Source organism: Tubulanus polymorphus, chromosome 4 (genome assembly GCF_964204645.1).
Source record: "Tubulanus polymorphus chromosome 4, tnTubPoly1.2, whole genome shotgun sequence".
NCBI lineage: Eukaryota > Metazoa > Nemertea > Palaeonemertea > Tubulaniformes > Tubulanidae > Tubulanus > Tubulanus polymorphus.
In genome coordinates this window covers 16,563,498-16,590,866 of record NC_134028.1, presented here as the reverse complement: position 1 = coordinate 16,590,866, position 27,369 = coordinate 16,563,498, and the positions used below count along the sequence as shown (strand labels likewise).

Genomic DNA, 27,369 nt, shown 5'->3' with positions numbered 1-27,369 from the left:
ATGGATCCAATAGTCAATACCTTGTTACTCGTAAGACATCTAGTGACTTAACTACACCCACGAGAGACTGGTGTGAATTCAGCAGAAGTTCTAACACTAGTAGATTCTCCTTTCGGAGCGACTGCAGTTTAGGTGTCCCTAATGGTTATGTACCTAACCTAACTATAACACTATTCTTTAATAACACTAGCGCCGCACAGTGGAAAGGTGACCTAAACTGCAGTTAGACCCTCCTTTCTACTACTACTAAATATTCTGTCACCCATGCTTGCGACGTTTTGATCCGTAATTTTTTAAATGATCAGTTGAAATAAACTGGGTTTTTCCTTAAGTTTTTCTGCTTTCATCTATCAGCGATACAGACAAGGGTTAAAATATTGAAATTGAACTGATTTTAACTCAAGAGTTAACTCTAATAACTCACAACTGTGGAACCGAGCCCAGGCAGGTGAATCAAACTTTGGCAAGGGCCGGAGGATGAAATAGTACGGCACGTACGGCCCGACTTCCTCCACCAAAAATTCGTGCTTTCAACATGTTTCAGTCATTGTCGTGGGCCGGCTATAAACAACTACAAGAAAGTGCTTCATCCTTACCTTTTACGTTGTTGTTCACTAGAGCTAATACACAACACAACAATACACAAACAAGTTTATAGCGAGAAATCAATTCGAGCGCATGTAAATACAAAATGGCGTCTGAGCAGTAGCATGGTACGCACTAAATTCAAAATTACTTTATTACCAATATTTTCTAAGCATAGTTTCATTGGTTTCCTCATTAATTAAATTTAGACCAAACCAAATCAAATATCATAATATTTTTAATAACCTACAAGTACATTATGAACTTTTGAATCGTCTAACCCCAGTATAGACCCCGTGATTCGGAAATTCTCGGAGCCCTCCTTTATTTACTCACTAAATGACGTCACAAACTGTTATTTCGCCGGTGCTTGTTGTCTAACAATTCAATTCAATTCTTTATTTACAGTAACCTAATAAGTAATTTTAAGTTTCAAATAGGATGGAAAGTACATTTAGACAATCTGTTGGTTCAGAGAGACCGTTATTACAGTATCAATTTATACATTTCGTTTCGAAGCTGTCAGTTGCCGAATCTGAATGAAGATGAATTTTATTTGACGAAATCGGCGGAAAATATATAATAATAATGATAATCAACAGAATTTCAAGAGGGTTTTCGACGAAAGTCAGAAAACCCTAATAAATGAGTGATGTTATTAAGAAGAAGCCTAGATCTGAGAAACAAATTAAATGGGCGAGGGAATTAGGTAAAAGATCTTCTGAGTTAAAAAAAAAAGCTAAGAAAGATAAATTAACTGTTACAAATGAATCACCTGATATTAATTCAAATTATAATATATCTAATTCTTCTAATGCTGGAATTAATGCTGGAAATAAATTATATATTACAATTGGATTAGTAACAGTTATTATATTTTTTGGTGTTATATATAAGTATAAGTATAAATCCAAATCTAATAATAATGATGATAATGATAATGATGATAGTAGTGATGATTATAAACCTATTATACACGAAACTAAATCAAGATTATTATTAATGGATTAAAATAAGATGAAAAAAGAACAATATTTAAGAGACTTATATTATAACTCAGAGAGTGAAGTATCATATTCTAGTGTTCCAGAATTATGGGATAAAATTAAATCCGATGAAGAAAATATAAAATATAGTGATTTAAGATTATGGTTACAAAATCAACCCACATATCAAATCCATAAGAAAATGGATGAAAATTATTTAACAAGAAAAGTTATGGTTTCATATATTGATCAACAATGGCAAGCAGATTTAATTGATATGAAGAACTTAGAAGAATACAACAAAGGATATTTCTGGATATTAAATGTTATAGATATATTCAGTAGATACGCATGGTCAATTCCAATCAAAAATAAAACTGGTTTAGGTAAGGAATTTTATAATAAACATTTAAAAAATTATTATCTGATAACGATGTAGAGTATTTTTCAACACATTCAGATAAAAAAGCATCTATTATAGAAAGATTTAATAAAACATTGAAAACTAGAATGTGGAAATATTTTACTGCTAATGAAACATATAAATATATCGATGTATTAGATGATTAAGTGAAAGGTTATACTAATTCTAAACATTCAAGTATTGGTATGAAACCAATACAAGCTAGAAAAGAAGATAATTCAGAAATATTATGGAATAATTTATATGGAACATTTGTTTACACATGATTTCGGAGAACCTAGATTTAAAATAGGACAACACGTAAGAATATCTAAATATAGAAAAACATTTTACAAAGGTTATACACCAAATTTTACTGAAGAAATATTCAAGATTAAAAAGATAATATTAACTAAACCTTTTGTATATAAATTAGAAGATTTAAAAGATGAAGAAATATTAGGTTATTTTTATGAACAAGAATTATCACTTGTACCAAACCCAGATGAAATAGAATAAAAAATAGAAAAAGTATTGAAAACTAAAACTATTAAAGGAAAAAAGTATTCTTTGGTTAAATATAAAGGGTATGATGATAAATTTAATGAATGGATTTTATCTTAAAATTTTATTTTAAAAGAATAAATGAATAAAGATTTATTTATATTTGAACCGCATAATATGTTAGTTATTGGGGTAACAAATTGTGGTAAAACACATTTCATATTAGATTTATTAGAAAGTATTTATAAGAATCATTTTGATAATATAATATTATTCTGCCCTACTCAATGAATAAAACATATATTAGGGATATAGTTAAGATTAAAAAGTTTACTGTATTAGATCCTAAAACAATGAAAGAAAATTTAGATAAATGTATTAAAATAGCAATTGATATTTCCAAAGGTTCAAATACATTATTCATTATAGATTATTGTGCTATGTTACATGATTCAAAAGTAAGAGGAAGTGAGTTATGTTATTTAGCTTTTTCCGGGAGACATTTTGGGATAACAACTTGGGTTTTAAATCAAAAATATAATTCAATTGTAAAAGATTTTAGAGAAAACATTAGATGTTTAGTTTTATTCTAGTTAGAAAATCTATTCAACGATCATTGGAAGAGAATCAAATAATACCTACTGACTTACATGATGAATATATGAATAAATTAAAAAGTAATAAAGGTTCAAAATTATTACTGAGACTACAAATTCCCTCTAAATATAAATTTATAAAAGTAAGACATTTTAAGCATTTTTGTATTAGGTACGTATTAGATATGTATTAGATACGTATTAGATACCTTAATACTTAAAACTCCCTTTTAAGAAAAATAAATATTATTTATTTTAATTTTTCAATTAATGTATGAATGAACAAAAAAACATTTTATGATTTTAATTGAAACCCTTATGTCTTTATTGTCTTTAGTAGTTTTAGTTCCTTTAGTACATAAAGAATAAATCTTTATATTATTCGTACTGATTTAAATTATTTTTAAAACTAAAACTACTAAAGACAATAAAGACACATAGATTTATCATTGCTGAATCAAATATAAATAATAAATCTGTGAGATAAATAAATCTATGATATTTATTAGTGAATCAAATATATATTATAAATCTATGTGTTATGTCTTTATTATCTTTAGTACTTTTAGTACATAAAGAATATATCGTTATTTTATTAGTACTTAGAAAAAAAAATATATAGATAATTTTTATGTATAACGAATCTATGATATTTATCATTATTGAAACAGTAATATATAGAATCTATCAGATGAATAAATATTATTATTGAAACAGTAATATATAATAAATCTGTGTGATGAATGAATATTATTATTGAAACAGTAATATATATATATATGGGTCTTTATCTCCTTAATTCTCCTTAGTTCTATTTCATTTTTCAAGTACTAATAATATAAAGATTTACTCTTTATGTACTAAAAGTACTAAAGACATAAGGGGGTATTATATTTATATTTTAAATTACTTTTCTGATTCTAATTCTAACCACAATTATTGCCATGCATCTCTTAATTCTTCTGATCTTCTATTGCCTTCAACTTCACCTAATTGTTTGGTATGATAATATCGCTAGCCCTCAAACCTTTAGCAAACAATTCATAATTTAAATAGATATATTGATTTAATTGATCTTCACATATATTTTTATATTTATTTTTTTCATCATTTTTAATCCTATTAATAAAATCTTGTGAAAAATCTTCATAACTGTAATATTGAATTATTTCATCAAAGTTATCACTTTTATCATCATTAGCAGCAATTTTTTTCAATTCTGTTAGAAAATCTCTCCTTTTAAATTTGAAGAAATAAGGTATCCCTGGACAATCACCTGGATATTTATCTATATTTTTCCAACTATTTTTCACATCTGATAATACTACATTTGGATTATTTCTTACAAAATCGATGAAAATTGATCTATATAAATTTCCTATTATTATTATTTTCGATATAAAAAAATACCCATGGTACTCTATAAATGTGTTTTGGATCAATAGCTTTTATTGTATGTTCAATAGAATTATAATGTTTAATTTTATCTTTAGTTAATACAACAACATTACACTTTTCACATATATTTCTTTCTACGTTATCCAAATGTATTTGGGTTAATTTATGTTTTGAAAATTACTACGACTTATATATTTATCAAATTCCTCACAATATTTATCATTATTAATATCTTCTTCAGTTTTATCATTATCAACTTCACTATTATTATTCAATTCATTAGGGTTTCTGCTAACTCAGCAGGAACCCTATTGGATTCCTGCTGATTGTTATTTTTACATATTTTCCACTGAGTTTCGTCACATAAAAATCATCTTCTATTAGATTTGACTACTAACAACTTTCTGCGCGTAGTTTCTATGGATGAACTGTGCTTCCTATTTTAAACTTGAAGTTACTTAAAGATAACACCGGTGGAAATAGCAATCATCAATCATGGCGCGCATACTTGCGCGAATCTGAAAGTTTGTGACGTCATTTCATAAATAAATAAAGAAGGAAGGATCCGAGGTCATCCAAATCCCAGGTTACTGTGAATAACTGGGTTCGACCATTCACAAGTTAAAAATGTACTTCCTTGTTTGTGAAGTAAGTTTATTCATACTGTTATTAAAAGCAGTTCCTTTTAAACATTCTATAATAGTATAGTCTGGGTTCGTGGATATCAATACTTCGAAAAATCAACAGCGGTTTATTTATTTACTGTACCGGTACGCGTTTTCTTATTTGAATTGAATTGGTCCGGTCCAAAAGGCGGGTCATACTAATTAACGTCAGAAAATGTCAGCGTCGGTGATACCTTGTTATCGTCGATATTAAACGGTCTAAAGTCAGTTTATACATCACATACATCACAAATTGGAGGTCCCTTGTACATGTACATCACATCGTGACGCAGCGGCGTTGGTGATGTCATAAAAGAACTAAGTCAGTTGAAAATACCTACCCACTGCACCGATAAAGAATAATTGCAGGCCAGCCAGCAACCAGTGACAGTGAGTAATGGGGAATGATGGTACCGTTCGTGATTTTGTTTTTATAATGGTTATTGGACGTCAATTTCATATGTGAATTGTAGTCCCCATCTGATCGCTTGCCTTGTCCGACTGACTTGTCACTCCTCTACTAATAGTAACACTATAAGGCCTTCCCTCCTGCAAAATTTACCCTATAGGCCAAATTTGTGCTTTGGGCAAAATTCGGTTTTCTTATCTAGTCAACTTTTTTCGGAACTAATAATAACCGAATATGCGCTTAAACTGTCACTAGGGAATGCTGAAAACACCGTAGCTTCGGTCTTCTCGATGTTATCCACCCCCCCCCCCCAAAACCTGGCACATTAGTACTTCGCGCGTAGTAGCACATGCGCGTAGTAGCACATGTGGGTCAACATATCCATGTTGTGAGTTGACCCCTAGGTGGCACTCTTTCAAAAAACGGAATGTAACGAACTGATTTCGCGTGAAATCTTTGCTCGCATCCCTCAACGACATTCTATCCAGAAAGGCAGAAACCCGTTATCGCTGCTTGCAGCTATATTTCATATTCTTATTCTTATTTTTATCATGCTTGATTGAATTAAGATGAGTTGCCCAATTTTTATATGATATATATTTCTTACATACGTCACAATATTTTTCATTTGTCTTTTTGGTTTTTGATATCAGGTTCAATCTTCGTATTATAATTATCATTATTCGATGTAGAAGGTATAACATTATCTTCTATTTTAGATTCAATATTATCTTCTATTTTAAATTCAATATTATCTTCTATTTTACTTATTCTATATTTGAATTGATTAAAGCATTCTCCAAAATACTTACTATATTCATCATAAGGTATTACATAATATATATCTGATATCATTTCACTTGGACTTTGTATTTCATATATTCCTCCTTCCATTTATTATAAATTTTTTTATTAAAATTAAAATTTTAATACATAACACTGTGTAATTGAGAATTTATAATATTTATTTGCGCGTCAGATATAAGATAAATGTGCATTTTGAAATTTTTGATTCCTTTTTTTCTTTTTCATGAATAATTGTATTCCATCTTTAGTGTTCTGTAGTTTTTTCCCAGAACCATGTAATAAGTTATCCTCTGTTGTTCTAAAATCTAACCATAACGCATATTTATTACCGGTATAATAATCAATTTGGTTTATATTACAATCTTCAGATGACTTTATTTTTTAATTCATAAAATTTTTTCTAATTTCTACCCACTGATTAATCATTCTCATTCCCTGGCAAAATATTTTATTTGCTATACCTTCAATTGTTTGTTACCTGGTATTATATTGTAAGAGTTGTATTGTACTGCCTGGCTGACTTGCATTTCCAGCAGTGGTTCACTGGTTTAATCCAGCTGTCACAATTTGCGCCTCCTTAATGCCTGCTCATATATATACCACTGCCGGGCTTGTATTAGTCAGTCAGACCTAGGCCGTTCTTGGAGCTATTAAAGTGTCGCGCTGTTTTATAGCCGTTGTTGGCAGTTTCTTGTTAGCTTGGACGTTTACTCCACATCTGAGGATTTGTCTTTGACCCGCGTGTAACATGTTATTTCTACTTTTGATATTTCAGGATTATAATAGTTATCAACATTTATTGCGCCATTAGAATATGTTGCAATTGTAAAAAATATTAATACGCCTTTAATAGATCTTCTTGGGAAGTTACTATTCTCATTGATTATTTCATCATTTGCATTAATAGTTACAATTTTAAATTGATGATATTGGGTTTGAATTATGCTTCAGATATTTTCATCAGTTACTGTGTCATATTAGTAATAGGGAATATGTTGTTTCATACCAAAGGTCGAAAGGTCGAGCTCATAAAAAATGAAAAATATGAAAATAATAACAATTTCTATTTGAATTAGTAGCGAAACTCATATAAAATGAAAAATAATTCTCGCACACTCGAATTTATTTTTCATTTTATATGAGTTTCACTCCTAATTCAAATAGAAATTATTATTATTTTCATATTTTTCATTTTTTACTCACTAGCCCTTTCAACCTTTGATATGAAACAAGATATTCCCTATTACTCTTGAAATATTCATATATATGAATAAAATATAAATGAATAACTTCTAAAATCAATTTTAATAAAAAATTTAGCATTAAAATGGAAGCAAATAAGTACTACTGCCCAACATGTAATATCAATATAGATAAATCCCAAAAATCAAGACACAATAAAACTAAAACACATTTAGAGAATAAATTAAAATTAGAATATGAAGATGATATATTAGAAACTAAATTAGATGAATTAAAGAATGAAAAAGAAACATACAAATGTGATACATGTAATCAATCATTCAGTGATAAAAGATATTATAATGAACATTTAAAATCTAAAAGTCATACTAGAAATAAGAATAATGATATTTTAGGTGAAGATCATATTGATAAAGATAATGATAAGAAACACAAGACAATTAAAAGAATAAGAAATAAATTAAACAATAAAAGACCGTACATGGAAGAAATTATATTAATTCATTAGATAATAAAAAAGATATAGAGATAACCGAAGCATTTAAAAGTGATATTGGTCCAGCAGCTATCGAGTTTAAATTTCATAAAGGAAAAACATTAGAAGAAAATAAAAAACATTTAGAAAATATGAAAGAAATAATAAAAATAATAACTGATGTTGAATATCCTAAAATTAGTATATCAGTTAAAGTTAAATTCATAAAATCTGAAGATAAACCAATATATAATATAAATTCTCATTCACAACATATTATTTCAAAACAACATATAGATGATAAATTAGATAAATGTTATAATGAAGTAAAAACTAAAATAGAAGAGAAATATTTTGAAGGATCTGGTCTAATATTTGATGAAATAATATTTATGACTTGACATGTTTATAACACAAAATATAATAAGTTAACTAAATCGAAACCAATTGATGAAAATAATGTATCATATTATAAAGAACCAGATATTGAAGCATCGAGTTATATTAAACTACCATTTAAAACTAATGCTGTTATAAATGTACAAAATTTTGATGATAAATGTTTTCTATGGGCTATAATAAGTTGTTTACATCCAACAGAAGATATTACACATAGTTTTAGATTAACTCATTATAAACCATTTGAAAATAATTATAAGATAGATAAGTATCCTGTTAGAATTAAAAATATCCCAAAAATAGAAAGAGATAATAATATAAAGATAAATGTATTCGATTTAATCAAATTACCAAAAACAAAAGGTAACAATATAAAACATTATACATTAGAACCTTTATACCTATCAAATGATTATGATTCAAACGATGTTATAGATATACTATATTATGAAAATCATTATATGTGGATTAAACAAATTGATTTATTTTTTAAATCAGAAAATGATTATGCTCGTAAAATATATCTATGTAGAAAATGTTTACATAAATTCAGTAATGAGAGTGCATTATTAAATCATAAACAATTATGTGAAAATCATGATTATTGTAAATTAGTTTTACCAAATGAAAAGGATAAAATATTAGAATTCAAAAAATATGATTACAAAAATAAAGTACCATTTGTTATATATGGAGATTTTGAATCATTAAATAAAGAATTAACTGATCAAGATAGAAAAGAAATATATTATAAAAGAAAGAAATTAAATTCTAATGAAAATGATTTTTCAGATGAACCACCAAAAACAAATACTATTAAAAAGATTCATCAATCAGCTGCAGCTTTCGGGTTATATATTAAATCTGATTATCCAGAACTAATTGAAAGTGAATATTATCATTATAGAAATGAAAATGTTATCAATCATTTTTGTGACTTATTAATTGAATATGAAATAAGATTTAGTAAATTATTGAATACAAATAAAGAATTTGCGTTTGCAGATAAATGTTATTATTGTGAAAAGATATTTAATTATAAAGATAAAAAAGTAAGAGACCATGATCATTTGAATGGAAAGTTTAGAGGCGCTGCACATGAGAATTGTAACTTACAAGCTAAGAAAATTAATTTTGTACCAGTTATATTTCATAATCTATCAGGATATGATGCACATTTATTCATCAAGCAACTGTGCCATAAGATAGAAGAAATTAATAATGAAATAGAAAGATTAAATTCATATAGATCAAAAGATGTTGCTAAAATACCAACTTATAAATTTAGAATGTTAGCTAAAACATCTGAGAATTATATATCTTTCCAATTTGGGTGTCTAAGATTTATAGATTCATATAGGTTTCTAGGTAGTTCATTAGATAACTTATCAAAATCATTAGTTGATGAAGAATTAAAAATATTAAAACAACACCATCCAAATAATGATGATTTTCAATTAATGAGATATAAAGGAGCAATTCCATATTCATTTTATAAATCACATAATGATTTCAATATAACTGAATTATTAAAAGAACAATTTTATGATGAATTAAAAAATGAATATGTTAAAGATGAAGTATATAATAGAACATTGAATATTTGGAATCATTTCAAAATAGAAAATCATGGGCAATTAGTATATATATATATATTTAAAATCTGATGTATTATTATTAACCGATATATTCGAAAGGTTTAGAGATGTAAACCTAAAATATTTTAACATTGATCCTTGCCATTGTTATTCATCACCAGGTTTAACATGGGATCGTGGATTGAAATTTACAGATATAAAAATGGATTTGTTAACAAATATAGATCAATTACTATTATTTGAAAAATCTATAAGAGGAGGAGTTTCAGGTGTATTAGGTGATAGATATTTCAATGTAAATGATAACCCCGGATATAAGTTATTATATATAGATGCAAATAATTTGTATGGTTGGGCAATGATGGAACCACAACCTTATGGAGTATTTGAATTAACTGAAGTTTTACAGAATGAAAATAATGATAAATTTGATTGGAAGAAAAGAATTCTAGATATTGCAGATGATTCAGATACTGGTTACTTCTTTGATGTAGATTTAGAATATCCTGAAGATAAAAAATTTAAATCAAGAAATCTAGCTTACTGTCAAGAACATAAAACTGTAACTCATGAAGAATTATCAAATTACCAAAAAAAAATTAAACCCGAAAATCATATTCATACAGAAAAGTTAATGGTAACTCAAGAAGATAAATATAATTATGTAGTACATTACAGAATGTTAAAGTTTTATCTAAAACAAGGAATGATTCTAAAAAAAGTACGTAGATATATTTCATTCAGCCAATCTAAGTGGTTAGAAAAATATATAGATTTTAACACCAAACAGAGAACTAAAGCTAAAACTGATTTCGAAAAAGATTTCTTCAAGTTAATGAATAATGCATTCTATGGCAAGACTTGTGAAAATATTAGAAATAGAAATGATATTGAGTTAGTCAGTAATGGTAAAAGAATTAGACATTTACAAACATATCCTAAGTTCATTGGTAACAGAATATTTGATGAAAATTTAGCTGCAGTTAAAATGAGAAGAACATCAATGAAATTTAATAAACCAATCTATGTTGGCGCTTCAGTTTTAGAATTATCAAAATTACTAATGTATGAATTCTATTATAATGTATTACAACCACTTTTTGGAGAAAAACATATAGAAATATTATATTTTGATACCGACAGTTACATATTAAAGATAAAAACTGATAACATAACTGATGATTTAAAAACATTAAAACATCATTTTGATTTCAGTAATTATCCTAAAAATCATGAATTTTTTAGCAATGATAATAAAAAAGTTCCCGGTAAATTCAAAGATGAATTAGGTGGTGAAGAAATGATTGAATTCATAGGTATTAGATCTAAAATGTATTCATATAAAACTAAAGAACATGAAGCTAAAAAGTTAAAAGGAATAACCAAAAGTGTAGTAGAAAAGAATATTCATTTCAAAGATTACATCAATTGTATATTCAATGAAGAAGTTAGAAAACATAAGATGAGATGTTTAAGATATGAAGATCATGAAATGTTTATTGAAGAAATTGAAAAGGTAAGTCTAAACCCATTTGATGATAAAAGATATATTTTAGATGATGGAATTCATACAGTTGCTTATGGTTGTAATTTAGATGAATACTTAAAATCTAAAAGAGAAGAAACAAAAGAGAACGAGATAATGAAAAGAATTCTAACGTGTTAATCAAATTTTAGTAAAAATATGTATTATAAATGGAGAGTAAACAAACACACAGTGAGAACAACAAATCATTTCTAGATAGAATCAAAGATACTTCAAATGTCAAATCAGTAGATTATAAATTTAAGAAGTTAAAAGAATTAATAATCCATAAGAAATATCTTATTACAAATATTGATACAATTACTAACAAATATGTAGATAAATTAGTTATACACTTAGAATATGAAGGATTAAAAGGAAATACATATAAATTCAGAACATATTTACCAGATAGATTTCATAGATTATCAAGTGAAGACCTAGAAGAATTATGTTCTGGTGATTTCTATTTCGTATACAAAGGTAAGAATGAAAAGGGGCATCATGAAATAGATTTCGAATAAGAAAATATGTAAAATAAATGGTGGAATTAAAAGAATACAGAATATTTGTTGATTCTAGAAGGCTTACAAATTATAAATCTCATGATTTACTAGTACAATTAGATAGAGAATTCAAGAATTGTGTAGATTTAAAATTAGTTAATATAAGTTTATGTAATTCTTTTTACAATGTATCGGATAAAACTTTTGAACATAGAGGGTTTATGATTTATATGAGAAATAAAGATAAATGGTTTCATATATTTTTAAAACCAGGATTATATAATTTAGAATCATTAGCGCAGGAAATTAATAGAAGAGCTCGGTTGAAAATCGGGGGCACTTCTGTATTTGAAATTAAATTTAATAAAATTGATAGTACTAATAAAATAAGAATAAAGATATCTAATGAACAACATAAATTTATGGTAAACAAACCACTGGCTAAAATTTTAGGAATTAAACCTCTTACAGTTACTGGAAACGCAGAAGGCAGCTCAAATATAATACCTTTTACACACTTTCATATTTATTGCAATTTAATCGAGCCTACAAAAACTTTCGAAGCAACTAAAGAAACAATTTGTAATTCTAGTATATTAAATATTTTACCATTAAAAAATGTTAAACAATTTCGAACTCAAATAAATTATAATTTAACAGAATGTGATTTCAAACCATGCATTCCTAAATTCAATAATTTTAAATTAGAAATAAGAAATCATAATGGATATCTAATTGATTTGAATAACTTTTCTGTGATATATGAATTAGTTATAAGATGTAGAGAGTAATTTTTTCCACTATATAAATGAATATAACTGTTGGACCGAGTATATGTTTTGGGTTTGATTTTAAACATGAGAAAGAAATGAAATTTGACATTAATGATGTAATTACACAAATCAAAAATATTGTATTTTCTAATGAAACAACATTTGAGTATGAAACAACAATAGATAAAGAAACTTTAAATGTAGAAAAGATTACTAATTTAATTAGAGAATCTTTAAGATTTTATGAATTAGATGAAGATTTTATCATCGATGATATTAAAAAAATAATAATTGAAATATATACAAATGAAACTAGTAATGAAATAAATGTTGAAATAATTATAAATAAGATAACTAAATATTTTGAAGATAGTAATTTTTTTGATAAATAAATGAGTGATAATAAGTGGATAATAACTGGATTATATAATGGTGCATTACTATCAATTGGAACTGTTGGTTATTCAATGGTATTAAAAAAAGTATTCAAAATGGGAAGTGTTAATGTTGATAGATTTGATATAAATGATATTTTAAAATTAACTTTAGCAGTTACTTTATCTAATTTAACTATTGATTATTTGGAAAAACAAAAATTTATTCCTCCCATATAAATGCATAATTTTTTTACTAAATAAATGGCTTCTGCAATTATAACTATTATAGGATCGGCAATTGTTAACGCTTTAGCATTTACTGATGGTGGATATTTATTTAAGCATATTGATAAAAATAGTTCATTAGGAGAACAAAGAAGACATAACTTAGCATTAGAGAAATATAATAAAGCAGCAGAAGAATATAGAGAAAAACGACAAAACTATATGGATTACATCAATAAAGAATTATATGATCAGAAGATTTCGCATAGAGATTTTCAATCAGTTGATGATGCAATGAGTTTATATAACGCGGTAACCAATAAAGAAAAATTACATCTATACAGACCTAAATTATCAGATTATTATACCCCGAGTAAAGAACAACAGAAATATGAAATAATATGGATTTTAGGTGGAACAGTTATTGTTATATTTGTAGCATATAAATTTACTAATTAGTAATTTTTTTTGCTAAATAAATGGAAGATAAAGTTGATAATATTGATATTATTCCTCATGATATAAATAAAACTAAACTAAAAACATATTTAGAAAAACAAATATTAGAATTTGAAAGTGACTTAAAGATAAAAAAGAAAAAGTATTTAAAAAGTAAAATTATATATTATCTCATGATTAGTGGTTCGGTTACAATTAGTTCTGTAATAACATTTTTAGCAATATTCAGTCCATTAACACCTTTAGCTATATCAATTGGTCTGTTAGGATTATCATCAAGTGTTTTAACTGGTATAAGTTCAAAATTAAATATAAAAAGTAATAAAGAAAAAATGAAAACTAATATAAAAGAGATTAATAAATTGAAGAATACACTAGATTATATAATAAGTTTAAATGGTCATATAACAGTTGAAGAACAAGATAATTTATTAAAAGAATTAATAAATTATTAATTTTTTAATTATATAAATGGTAGATAGTTTTCCAAAAGCTTTCCAATATAATAAATCAATTAAATATAATATTCCAGCAATAGATTTTAATAAAGATATTACATATAGAAATGAAGTTTTAGATTCATTAACTAATTTAGAAATTTATGTTACTGAAAATAATAATTTGAATGCAAAGATGGAAAATATATTTCATGTATATTTAATTGATTTTAAAAAATTGAAAGATGAAAAACCATGGTTATTAAAATCTAATATGAAGTATTGGCAGAACCAATTAAATTTTGCTGTTTATTGTGCAACAACAGTTTGTGGAATTAAGTGGAATGATCATTTGAATAAGTCTAAATATAAATTAATTCAAAGTTTATATAGATTTCATACATACTTTCAAATCAGAATAATATTAAATGAATTAGAGTGCGCTTTACCAGAATCTAGGTATTTTAAAGAATTAGATAATAATATTAATTTATCAAAGTTTTATAAAATTTGTAATGAATTTAATATAGATATAAATAATTCTGATTTTAGAACAAAAATTGGAACAATAAGATCACTTCCTTGCCCTAAAAAGATTGCAGAATATTGTGCACTTCCCATACCATCTAATAGTTTGTATAATATCTATAGTAATAAATTAGGTTATGGTAAAATAGAAACTAAGGATTTAGAAACATTAAATTTCAATAAATTACCGACATTTTATGATAATTTAAAACAAGAAAACAATAATGGTTGGGTTTATTTTATTTTAGAAAATAATGAAGGTTTTACAAAATCAGGTCTACAAAGAATAAATCAATCTATTAGAACTTATTTGATATGTATTTTAGGTGCACAAGTTGAAACAAGATCCCCAATAATTGGAAATTTAAATACATCATTCGATACACAAAAACAATTTAAAGTATTATTTGAAGATTCAATTCATAATGATAAAAATAGATCGATTCCAGAAAACATTGTAAGATATCAAAATTTTTTAGATAAATCACATATTAGATTAAATTATTGTATAGGCCCTAATCTATTAATTATTTCTAATGATTTAGTATTAAAGATGGGAAATATAATTGGTTATAATAATCTAATTAAAACTGCAACAATGAATAATTCATTTGGTTTAAATGATACAAATAAAAAGATTATTACTGCTCCAAAATTAATGGAAGGTGAAAAAAATAAAAAACATATTCAATCAACAGAAACTAAAACTAATGATATTAAATTAAATAATGATTCTAAAATAAAAGATTATAATACATCAGAAAATATAAAAACTGATAATATTCAACATGAAATAATTAAAATAAATGATGATAATAAATCCCATGAAAATACTAAATTATCTATAACTTGTATAGGAATTGTAATCGGAGGAATATTATATTTTGAATTTTAATTTTTTTATGTAAATGGCAGAAGGTGGAGAAGATATTCCATTGGATGACATGGGAAATAATAATGAAGGATATATTGATGATGATTATAATGATGCAGAAACTAATTTTGATAATGATGATGAATCAGCATATAATTCTAATTTAGCAGATAGTGGTTCTAAAGGCCAATCAACAGATGAATTTGATAGAAGAACTAGATCGAGAATAAATCCTGAAAATGAAAATCAAGGTTTAGTAAGACAAAATTTAGAAAATATTGAATTTATGTATGATTTTCAACATGTATTTAAAGAATCTGGATATAATATAAATGATAGAGGCGCTAGACTTTTAGTACAAGAATTAAAATCTTTAGATGGTGAATATTATTATAAATTGAAAGATGATTATTATATTAACATCTCTTATAAAAATAAACAAAATATTAGCAGGATCAACTTTGGAAAAATTAGAGCCAGATAGAATTAAAAGAATAAGTTATAATAGTAATGAAATAGAAGATGTAACACAAGAAGAAATAAATCAAAATAAAAGAGTATTTAAACAAAGAATTAATGACTTATTTGAAACAATCGATAATAATTTAGAACCGGAAACAACTTCTGAACAGAATAAAACTTCCAAAACTAGTAGACCTAATTCAAGAGAAGTTCAAACTGAAAAACTTTTACCGAAGGGATTACTTGATGCAACAAAACAAGAATTAGAGGATTTAGATATATTTTCTGGTAAAGCAATAAGAGAAATTGAAAGTATAAGACATGCATCTGATAAAATTGCGCATGAAAAAGAAATAAGAGATTTAAAAATTAGAACTTTAGAAAAAGAATTGACTGATAAAAATAAAGAAATAGAACAATTAAAGTCTGATTTAGATCATCAATTACTTGATGAAATAGAATATAGGCAAAAAGAATTACGTTTAGAAAAGAAAAAGATGATTTAGAATATAACATAGAATTACAAAACGAAGAAATTAAATTATTATTAAAATCATATGATTATAATATTAATAGATTAAAAGATGTTTTTAAAAGATATCTAATAAAACCAGATTCTAGAATATCATTGAAAGATAGAATAAAAATTATTATTTAAGTTTGAAGGAATAACAATTCTTTCAATTCTAACAGCTGTAACTATGTTATTTACAACAATTGGTTTAGCAATATCAAATGCTTTAAAATCTACTCCCTACTCCCAATAAACCAGATAAACCCCCAGATAATAATTCAATACAAGATAAAGTTAAGGATGGTTTAAAGAAATTAGCAAAATATTTATGGGAACTATCAAAGAAATCTGCTGCAGCTTTACCAGGAATTATTGCATCAATTGTTGGTTTTCTATTGAAATCTGCAGGAAACATTATTAACTTTGCTGCTGAACATATTATTTTATTTTTAATTACAGTTGTAAGTGCTATTATTTTTGGGTTAGTAAACATGATTAAAAATAAATAATTAATTTTTTTGTTAAATAAATGAGTGGGAGTTATATCAATCCTTCTAAGAATCATAGAATATCTAATGCTATTAAAGCAGAAAGATCACATCATATAATTACTCATAACCCTTCTAATATTAATCCTGATGAAACTTTATATGTTAGAAATCCGAGATTAACACAAAATACTTTTTATGTTCCAAATAGTATTTATTTATCAGCTGATATAAAAGTAACTGGCCATGATAACAATTATGTTGTTGATAATGTTGGAAGATATTTGATTAAAAAGTTAACAATAAAGATTGGTCCAGAAACAGTTTTCTCATTAGATGATTATAATTTATTTATGCATTATAAAGATTTATGGTTAACTAAAGAAAATAGAAATAATATGATATTTCAGGGCATTCAATCGGAAAACCATAATAAATTAAGATCAGGAGCTAATGACGCAATAGTAACTCGTACCGCAGATAATTTGATAAAAAAGATTTATGGAAGCAAATATAAAATTCCATTAGACTTTGAATTGATAAATAATAATGCACCTTTATATAAATACGCAATTCAAGAAGACGTTATATTCGAAATAACTTTTGCTCCTGTAAATGAAATTGTATTATCTAGCGTTGTTAAAGATTTGAGTTATAAATTATCGAATATATGTTTAGAATATGACACAGTAACTAATGAAAATATTTCAAGCATAATTCAAACTCAATACAATCAAGGATTTTCATTATTATATGATTATATTGATAAATTTAAAACCGTAACTATTAATGCAAATGATGAAATTATTAATGAGAATATTAACTTCCCAAGAAGATCTATTAAAGGTATATTAATATTTCTTACCATTGCAACATATTCTAATGGCGCAATACAGGTCGATAAGTATTATAATCCTGAAATAACAAAAGTAGAAATAACTATCAAAGGAATAGAAAATAAAATATTTTGTCAAGGAATGAGAATGATAGATCAATGGCCAGAAATTAGAAAACATTTTATGAATGAAAAAGTAAAATCATCTGAAAATTGTAATATTAATCAAATTGATTATTATACCGGTAATAAATATGCATTATGGTTAGATTTTAGAACAACAGAGGATAATTCATTACATGGTTCTGGAAAAAAATTACAGAACACTAAAGATGGAATACAATTATTCATGAAAAAGAAAAAAGGAAGTCTAAATTTCAAAATGCACATTTATATTATATCTGACGCGCAATTAAATATTGTAAATTCACAATTAGATAGTGTTATGTATTAAAATTTTAACTTTAATAAAAAATCTTATATTAAATGGAAGGAGGTGAAGTATTAAAACATATTCCATACATCGATACACATGAAAATAATGATGGTTTATATTATGTAATACCTTGTAATATAGCTTTGATATTTGATCCTATTTTCAAAATTTATAAAACTAAACTAATAGAAATCGATAATAATAAAAGTAGTGTTGTTGATAATTTAAGTAATGTAATTGATAATAATGTAATACCTTCTACATCTAATAATGTAATACCTACTACATCTAATAATGTAATACCTTCTACATCTAATAATGTAATACCTTCTACATCTAATAATGTAATACCTTCTACATATAATAATGCAATAATATTAAATGTTAGTGAAAATAGAAATTATTGTGATTATTGTAAAGGTGAATTTTCAAACGCTCCATCAAATTGGAATAAACATATGAATACAAATTCACATATTACTAATGTAATAGATCGTGTTGGTTTAAGAGAATTTATAGAACACCCATTTAGATATGTTACAAAATTTGTTTCAAATAAAAAAGTAAATGGTAAAGAATTATATGAAGATTTTTTATTAGCAACACCTAATAAAGATGAATTAGATTTAACCGATGCTAATGAAATATTAGGATCAAACACTGTAAATGAAATATTAGGAGCAAACACTAATAAAGATAATAATGAAAATACAGGAAAGCGCATTGATAATAAAGATAAATTTGATTGGATGAATAAGCATAACAATGAAACAACTATTGATGATTCGGTAAAAAGGTGAAGAATAAGTATAAAAATAATAAAGAATTAGAAGAAGATACGGTAGAGAATTTGAATAAATTGTTAGGGGGGTCTGATAGTGAAAGTGATTCAGAAATTGATTATCTAACACTCAAATAATAATAAAGGTTGAAAATTGTATAAAATAATAGTAAATAAAAAAGGGGGTTTTAAGTATTTAAGGTATCGAATAGGGTATCAGGTATTAGGGTATCAGGTATTAGGGTATCTAATAGGGTATCAGGTATTAGGGTATCTAATAGGGTATCTAATACATAGATATATAAATAGTTATTTTATAAACTTATATTCATAGGGAAAATGTAGTCTCAGTAATAATTTTGAACCTTTATTATTCTTTAATTTATTCATATATTCATCATGTAATTCAGTAGGTATAATTTGATTTTCTTCCAATGATTGTTGCATAGATTTTCTATCTTTGTTATAAAATAAAACTAGAAATCTTATATTCTCCCTAAAGTCTTTAACAATTGAATTATATTTTTGATTTAAAACCCATGTTGTTATCCCGAAATGTCTCCCAGAGAAAGCTAAATAACATAACTCACTTTCTCTCACTTTTGAATCATGTAAATTTGCGCAATCATCTATAATGAATAATGTATTTGATCCTTATTAAGTATCAATTGCTATTTTAATACAATTATCTAAATTTTCTTTTACTGTTTTAGGATCTAATATAATAACTTTTTTCATCTTAACTATATCTCTATTATATGTTTTATTCATTTCATAAGTAGGACAAAATAATATTATATTATCAAAATGATTCTTATAAATAGTTTCTAACAAATCTAATATGAAATGTGTTTTACCACAATTGGTTACACCAGTAACTAACATATTATGCGGTTCAAATATTAATAAATCTTTATTCATTTATTCTTTTAATTTTACTAGATAAAATCCATTCATTAAATTTATCATCGTATCCTTTATATTTCACCAAAGAATACTTTTTTCCTTTAAGAGTTTTTGTTTTCAATACTTTTTCTATTTTGTATTCTATTTCATCTGGATTTGGTACAAGTGATAATTCTTGTTCATAGAAATAACCTAATATTTCTTCATCTTTTAGATCTTCTAATTTATAAACAAATGGTTTAGTTAATATTGTCTTTTTAATCTTGAATATTTCTTCGGTAAAATTAGGGGTATAACCTTTATAAAATGTTTTTCTATATTTAGATATTCTAACGTGTTGTCCAATTTTGAATTTAGGTTCTCCAAAATCATATGTTACAAACACACCATATAAATTATTCCAAACTATTTCCGAATTATCTTCTTTTCTAGCTTGTATAGGTTTCATACCAATAAGATAAAATCCCACTATTTACAGATTAAAAGAATTTAAAAACAAGAATTTATTTATTAAATCTAAAATATTTAAAAGACACGACGTTTCGATCTCACCCTAGAGATCATCGTCAGGTGTGAGAAATAGACTTAAAACAGGGGTATATATACAGAGGAGGACAGGTTAATTGAGCAAATTGGTGAGTGAGTAAATAATTAGTGTTTGGCAAGGCATGAAGTAATATACTTAGAAAGAAAGGAATTATGCGGAGAAAAGCCATTATTTAAATTGGTACTAATATCTGAGTGACGAGTAATTAGGGCAGACTCAACTATGTGGCGTTTAGTGTAATTGCTGGAAGTATAAATAATTTCGGCTTTATCAAAATTAAAACGATGACCAGTGTTCCAAACGTGATTGGCTACGCCACTAGCCGGTTTTTGATTTATCATATCCTTTTTGTGTTCCGAAATTCGAGTTTTTAAAGCACGACCAGTTTCTCCAAAGTAAATTTCATCACAGCCAAAACAAGGAATTTTGTAAACTCCGCAGTCCAAAGGTTTAGATTGATTGTTTTTAACCAAAGTCTTACTAATTTTGTTTTCATACGTGAAAATGATTTGTTTATCCAATAAAGGGAGAGAGTGACGAAAATTTTCCAAAACAGGTACATACGGAACTACAATGAACTCTGAAATGTGTTTTTTATTTTCTGGAGGTTTAGAATTGAAGAAAGTACGTTTAGCCTTAGAAATGGCAATTTTCAAAATGTGATCAGGGTAAGCCGATTTTCTAAGAGAGTTGGATATATGGTCAAATTCAGCCGAAAGGAAGGTTTCATCGCAGATCCGCAGTGCACGGAGAAAGAGGCCTTGAGCGAGACCGATTTTGATTGATTTGGCAGTAAACGAAAAGAAGTGAAGGTATGCCTCGGCGTTGATCGGTTTACGGTAGACTGAGAAAATCAAATGAGAAAATTTATAGTGAATTAGAACATCTAAAAACGGAATTTGGTCATTTTGTTCCCATTCAAAAGTGAATTTCAAAGATGGATATTGGGAGTTGATGAAGTCGATAAAAGAGGAAAGATCAAAATTATCAGAAACTAAGCTCAGAATGTCATCAACATATCTAATCCAAAAGTTAGGTTTAGAGCCAGCGTACTTAGGGAGAATTTCGGATTCAAAGTGTTCAAGGAAAAGATTAGCCAAAATCGGGGATAATGGGTTACCCATAGCGAAACCGAAAATTTGTTCATAGAATTTGTCTTGGAATCGGAAATATAAATTGGTAGTACAGAGTTCCAAAAGTTCAAGTAAACATTCTACAGGAATTGGGAGATCAAGATTGGAGTCCGGGAGTTTTCTTCTTAAGAAATTGAGAGTTGGTTCCAATGGTTTATTAGTGAACAAGGAAACAGCGTCGAAAGATATAAATTTCTGTCCATTAGGTTTGAGATTTTTGAGTTTGTCTAAAAGATCCATATTGTGACGAATGTGAGAATCAGAAAAAGTACCCAAAGCCGGGGAGAGTACTTTAGCCAGATATTTGGAGAGCCGATATGATGGAGAATTGATATTAGAAATGATCGGTCTTAACGGTGAATTGGGTTTATGAATTTTTGGAAGACCATAAGCATAAGGAAGATTTGGAAGTCGAGAGTTAAATTTGGAGAATTTGGACTTTATCTGATATTAATTCAAATAATAATCCATCTAATTCTTCTAATCCTGGAAGTAATTATAAATTATATATTACAATTTGATTAGTAACAGTTATTATATTATCCGGTGTAATATATAAATATAAGTATAAATCTGATTATAACAATAATGATTCCGATGACAATAAACCTATCATACCAAATAAGTCAAATGATATAGTCATTGAAAATAAGATTATACCAATACTTGAATGTTTAGAATTATTATAACCTTTCACTAAATCATCTAATATATTTATAGACTCATCGATATAAATATATGTTTCATTAGCAGTAAAATATTTTCACATTCTAGTTTTCAATGTTTTATTAAACCTTTCTATAATAGATACTTTTTTATCTGAGTGTGTTGAAAAATAATCTACATCGTTATCAGATAATAGTTTTTTGAAATGTTTGTTATAAAATTCCTTACCTTCATCAAATTGTATCTTATCTGGAATAGCTTCTTTAAATATAGATTTAAAAGCATTTGTAACTTCTATTCCAGTTTTATTTTTGATTGGAATTGACCATGCGTATCGACTAAATATGTCTATAACATTCAGTATCCAGAAATATCCTTTGTTGTATTCTTCTAAGTTCTTCATGTCAATTAAATCGATTAATAGATTTGGAAGTCGAGAGTTAAATTTGGAGAATTTGGACTTTATCTGATATTAATTCAAATAATAATCCATCTAATTCTTCTAATCCTGGAAGTAATTATAAATTATATATTACAATTGGATTAGTAACAGTTATTATATTATCCGGTGTAATATATAAATATAAGTATAAATCTGATTATAACAATAATGATTCCGATGACAATAAACCTATCATACCAAATAAGTCAAATGATAAAGTCATTGAAAATAAGATTATACCAATACTTGAATGTTTAGAATTATTATAACCTTTCACTAAATCATCTAATATATTTATAGACTCATCGATATAAATATATGTTTCATTAGCAGTAAAATATTTCCACATTCTAGTTTTCAATGTTTTATTAAACCTTTCTATAATAGATGCTTTTTTATCTGAGTGTGTTGAAAAATAATCTACATCGTTATCAGATAATAGTTTTTTGAAATGTTTCTTATAAAATTCCTTACCTTCATCAAATTGTATCTTATCTGGAATAGCTTCTTTAAATATAGATTTAAAAGCATTTGTAACTTCTATTCCAGTTTTATTTTTGATTGGAATTGACCATGCGTATCGACTGAATATGTCTATAACATTCAGTATCCAGAAATATCCTTTGTTGTATTCTTCTAAGTTCTGCATGTCAATTAAATCTGCTTGCCATTGTTGATCGATATATGAAACCATAACTTTTCTTGTTAAATAATTTTTATCCATTTTCTTATGGATTTGATATGTTGGTTGATTTTGTAACCATGATTTTAATTCACTATATTTTATTTTACCATTTTCATTATCAGATTTAATTTTATTCCATAATTCTGAAACGTTAGAATATGATACTTCACTTTCTGGGTTATAATATAAATCTCTTAAATACTGTTCTTTTTTCATCTTAATTAATCCATTAATAATAATCTTATAATCTTATTTTCAATGACTTTATCATTTGACTTATTTGGTATGATAGGTTTATTGTCATCGGAATCATTATTGTTATAATCAGATTTATACTTATATTTATATATTACACCGGATAATATAATAACTGTTACTAATCCAATTGTAATATATAATTTATAATTACTTCCAGGATTAGAAGAATTAGATGGATTATTATTTGAATTAATATCAGATAAAGTCTGTGATTCATTTATACCAGTTAATTTCTTTTTCTTAGCTTTTTTTAATTCTGAAGATCTTTTACCTAATTCTCTTGCCCATTTAATTTGTTTCTCTGATCTAGCCTTTTTCTTAACGCCATCACTCATTTATTTTAGTTAATTTTTGTTCTGATTCATTTTCTGTTTCACTGTTTGGTTGTAGTACATCTGTTTCGTTCTTACCTGATTTATATTCCATAGGCTTGATGTTCGAAAATGTAATGACGCCAGTAGAAATTAATGTCATAACCGATCCTAATTGGAATGAAGCATAACCAACCCATTTTTGTAATTCAGTCATAACTAAATAGTCACTTTTCAAATCACTATATAATTTATTTTCATCATCAATTGGCATTAACTGGTTACATAACTTAGAATAACATTTGACAATACCATCTGAAATAGAATCATTTATTCTAGCTAATCTTGACTCTTCATAAATCTTAAAATATTTTATTACTTCATCTTGTTTCATAGCATCTAATTCTTGAAAAGTAATGGTCTTAGTTAAAAATTGTTTACACTTCCCGCTAGCAATCAATAGTTCAAGATGGTGTTTACAATATAAATAGTATTCATAATCTATATTACAATTAACTTGAATATTATTTTCAATTTTGGCCGGAATATCCTTATTATCACTAATGCCCAAATCATCTAATGTTTTTTCAATATCAATATTATTCTTACTCGATTTCTTTGACATTTATATTAGAGAAAAAAGCAAGAAAAATATTATAAGTATTCTTCAAATGATACTAGCTAGTTAAAGCTAAAGAATTTTAGTATTAGTTATTGTTTTTTTAGTATTTTTTATTTGTGATATAAAGTATTCTTTTTTGAAAAGAAAATATTAAAAATATAGTAGAATTCACTAGCTAGTTGAAGTTATTGTTTTTTTAATATTTTTTATTTAAAATCTATTATTCTTTAACCACTCATTAAAGACTCAACGTATTGTTCATTATTTGGATCATTGTTCCATTGATCAATAAATTTCTTTGCCTTTGTTAACTGTTCTAAATATAACTGTAAATCTAGTTTATTAAATTTAATTATGTTTTCCTTCTTTTCTAAAGGCCTTAAATTCTTCCAATTCCAAATTAGTTTTTTATTGTATTCATCATTCATGTTAAATTTAGATATTGGTAACACATAATCAATATGGTAATAATCCCCATAATTATCTATATTCATTTTATCATCGAATTGATATATTATCCATGATTTGAAAAATTCATCCGAACAACCCAACAAATTAGATAATGTTTCTGAATGTGTTTCTTTGTTGAATAATTGTGTTAATCTAGATCTTAAACATTGTTTCAATCTAAAATTAAGATCTGTTTGATATCTTTCTCTCATATATTCTGCCATATAATAATTATAATGTTCTATATTATCTTCTCGATATTGTTTGGTATATAGTTTAAAACAAGTTTTACAGCAATATTGAAAACCATCTTTGCTAATCTTACGCTTACTAAATTCTGTTAAAGCTAATTTATCTAATTCACATTTAGAACACTTCTTGTAGTATATATTTATAACACCAGCAGTGTTATTTGTAATATTGATGATTTGTGGTTGTTCTGGTTCCATTTATTATACGTATTTTTTTACTAAATTGGTTAATATTTTAGAATCCTCTACCATTTCTTCGACCAACGTCATCCTTTTTCATTCCTCGCTGCTTTTGATAAGTCAGTTTCGATTCCTTGATATCTAAATAATACCACTGGGCAAAAGCGCGCATTCATGCGCGGTTTTGCTTAATGCGCATGCGCTAATCATAATTATATATAATTATGTAAATAGAAACAACCGACATGAAATATCTAAATCATATCCTTGATATCAAATTCCTCAACGTATTGTTCATTATTTGGATCATTATTCCATAATTCAATAAATTTCTTTGCCTTTGTTAACTGTTCTGAATATAACTGTAAATATTCTAGTTTCAATTTATTCTCTAAATGTGTTTTAGTTTTATTGTGTCTTGATTTTTGGGATTTATCTATATTGATATTACATGTTGGACAGTAGTACTTATTTGCTTCCATTTTAATACTAAATTTTTTATTAAAATTGATTTTAGAAGTTATTAATTTATATTTTATTCATATATATGAATATTTTAAGAGTAATAGGGAATATCTTGTTTCATATCAAAGGTTGAAAGGGCTAGTGAGTAAAAAATGAAAAATATGAAAATAATAATAATTTCTATTTGAATTAGGAGTGAAACTCATATAAAATGAAAAATAAATTCGAGTGTGCGAGAATTATTTTTCATTTTATATGAGTTTCGCTACTAATTCAAATAGAAATTGTTATTATTTTCATATTTTTCATTTTTTATGAGCTCGACATTTCGACCTTTGGTATGAAACAACATATTCCCTATTACTCATATTCTAAACATATATTCGATAATTTATAACCCATATCTTTAACTAAACTTGATAATACAATTTCATTAACAGGAGCAAATGTTATTTCAAATGTAATATCTTCTTGTATAACATATTTACCCTCCAAAGACGGAGGCTGTTAATCTTGTGTCTACGAGAAAAGTTGGATCAGTGCCTGAGATTGAAGTAGACGGTGTTCCGATTACAACCTCTGAGTCTGTTAAGGACCTAGGGGCTTGGTTGGACCAGGGTATGACTATGCAGGAGCATATTAAACGTACTTGTAAAGCCGCTTACGCGTCTTTGTATAAAATTGGTCGCATACGCCGATTCTTGGACCAAAACAGCACTATAAAATTAGTTCATGCTTTCGTCCTGTCCCGTCTTGATTTTAACCATGGAATACTTTACGGACTACCAGCAAAAACATTAGCGCCTCTTCAGCGAGTACAAAATATGGCAGCCAGATTAGTGCGTCGTAAAAGGAAGTTTGATAGAATAACACCTATTCTCATAGAACTCCATTGGCTGCCTGTCCAGGCCAGAATCGAGTTTAAGATCTTGTCAACCGTACACCGTTGTATCCATGGATCTGCTCCAGTTTACTTGTCAAATCTGCTACGTAGGGTAGAGGGGCGCACTCGTTCTTCTACCAGCCTTGCTTTACACGTTCCTCATTCTAAATCCAAATATGGCGACCGTGCCTTTTCTAGCTGTGCACCCTACCTTTGGAATAGTCTACCCATTTCCATTCGTGCCACCGTTGACGAAGGATCTTTTCGCAACGCTCTAAAGAAATATCTGTTTTTGCAGTATTTCCAGGAGATAGCGCTTTGA

The 27,369-nt window shown here is 26.5% G+C and overlaps 1 protein-coding gene across 1 annotated transcript; it reads left to right on the top strand.

Moving 5' to 3' along the window:
• LOC141904338 (uncharacterized) lies at positions 1 to 27,369 on the top strand. Its single transcript, XM_074792924.1, has 2 exons — positions 1 to 30; positions 26,662 to 27,369. Exons 1-2 carry the CDS (start codon positions 1 to 3, stop codon positions 27,367 to 27,369), a joined length of 738 nt encoding a protein of 245 aa, XP_074649025.1.

Coding starts and splice junctions, on each gene's coding strand:
- LOC141904338 (XM_074792924.1), top strand. CDS start 1: ATGGATCCAATAGTCAATACCTTGTTACTC. Junction 31..26,661: donor TAGTCAATACCTTGTTACTC/GTAAGACATCTA, acceptor TACCCTCCAAAG/ACGGAGGCTGTTAATCTTGT.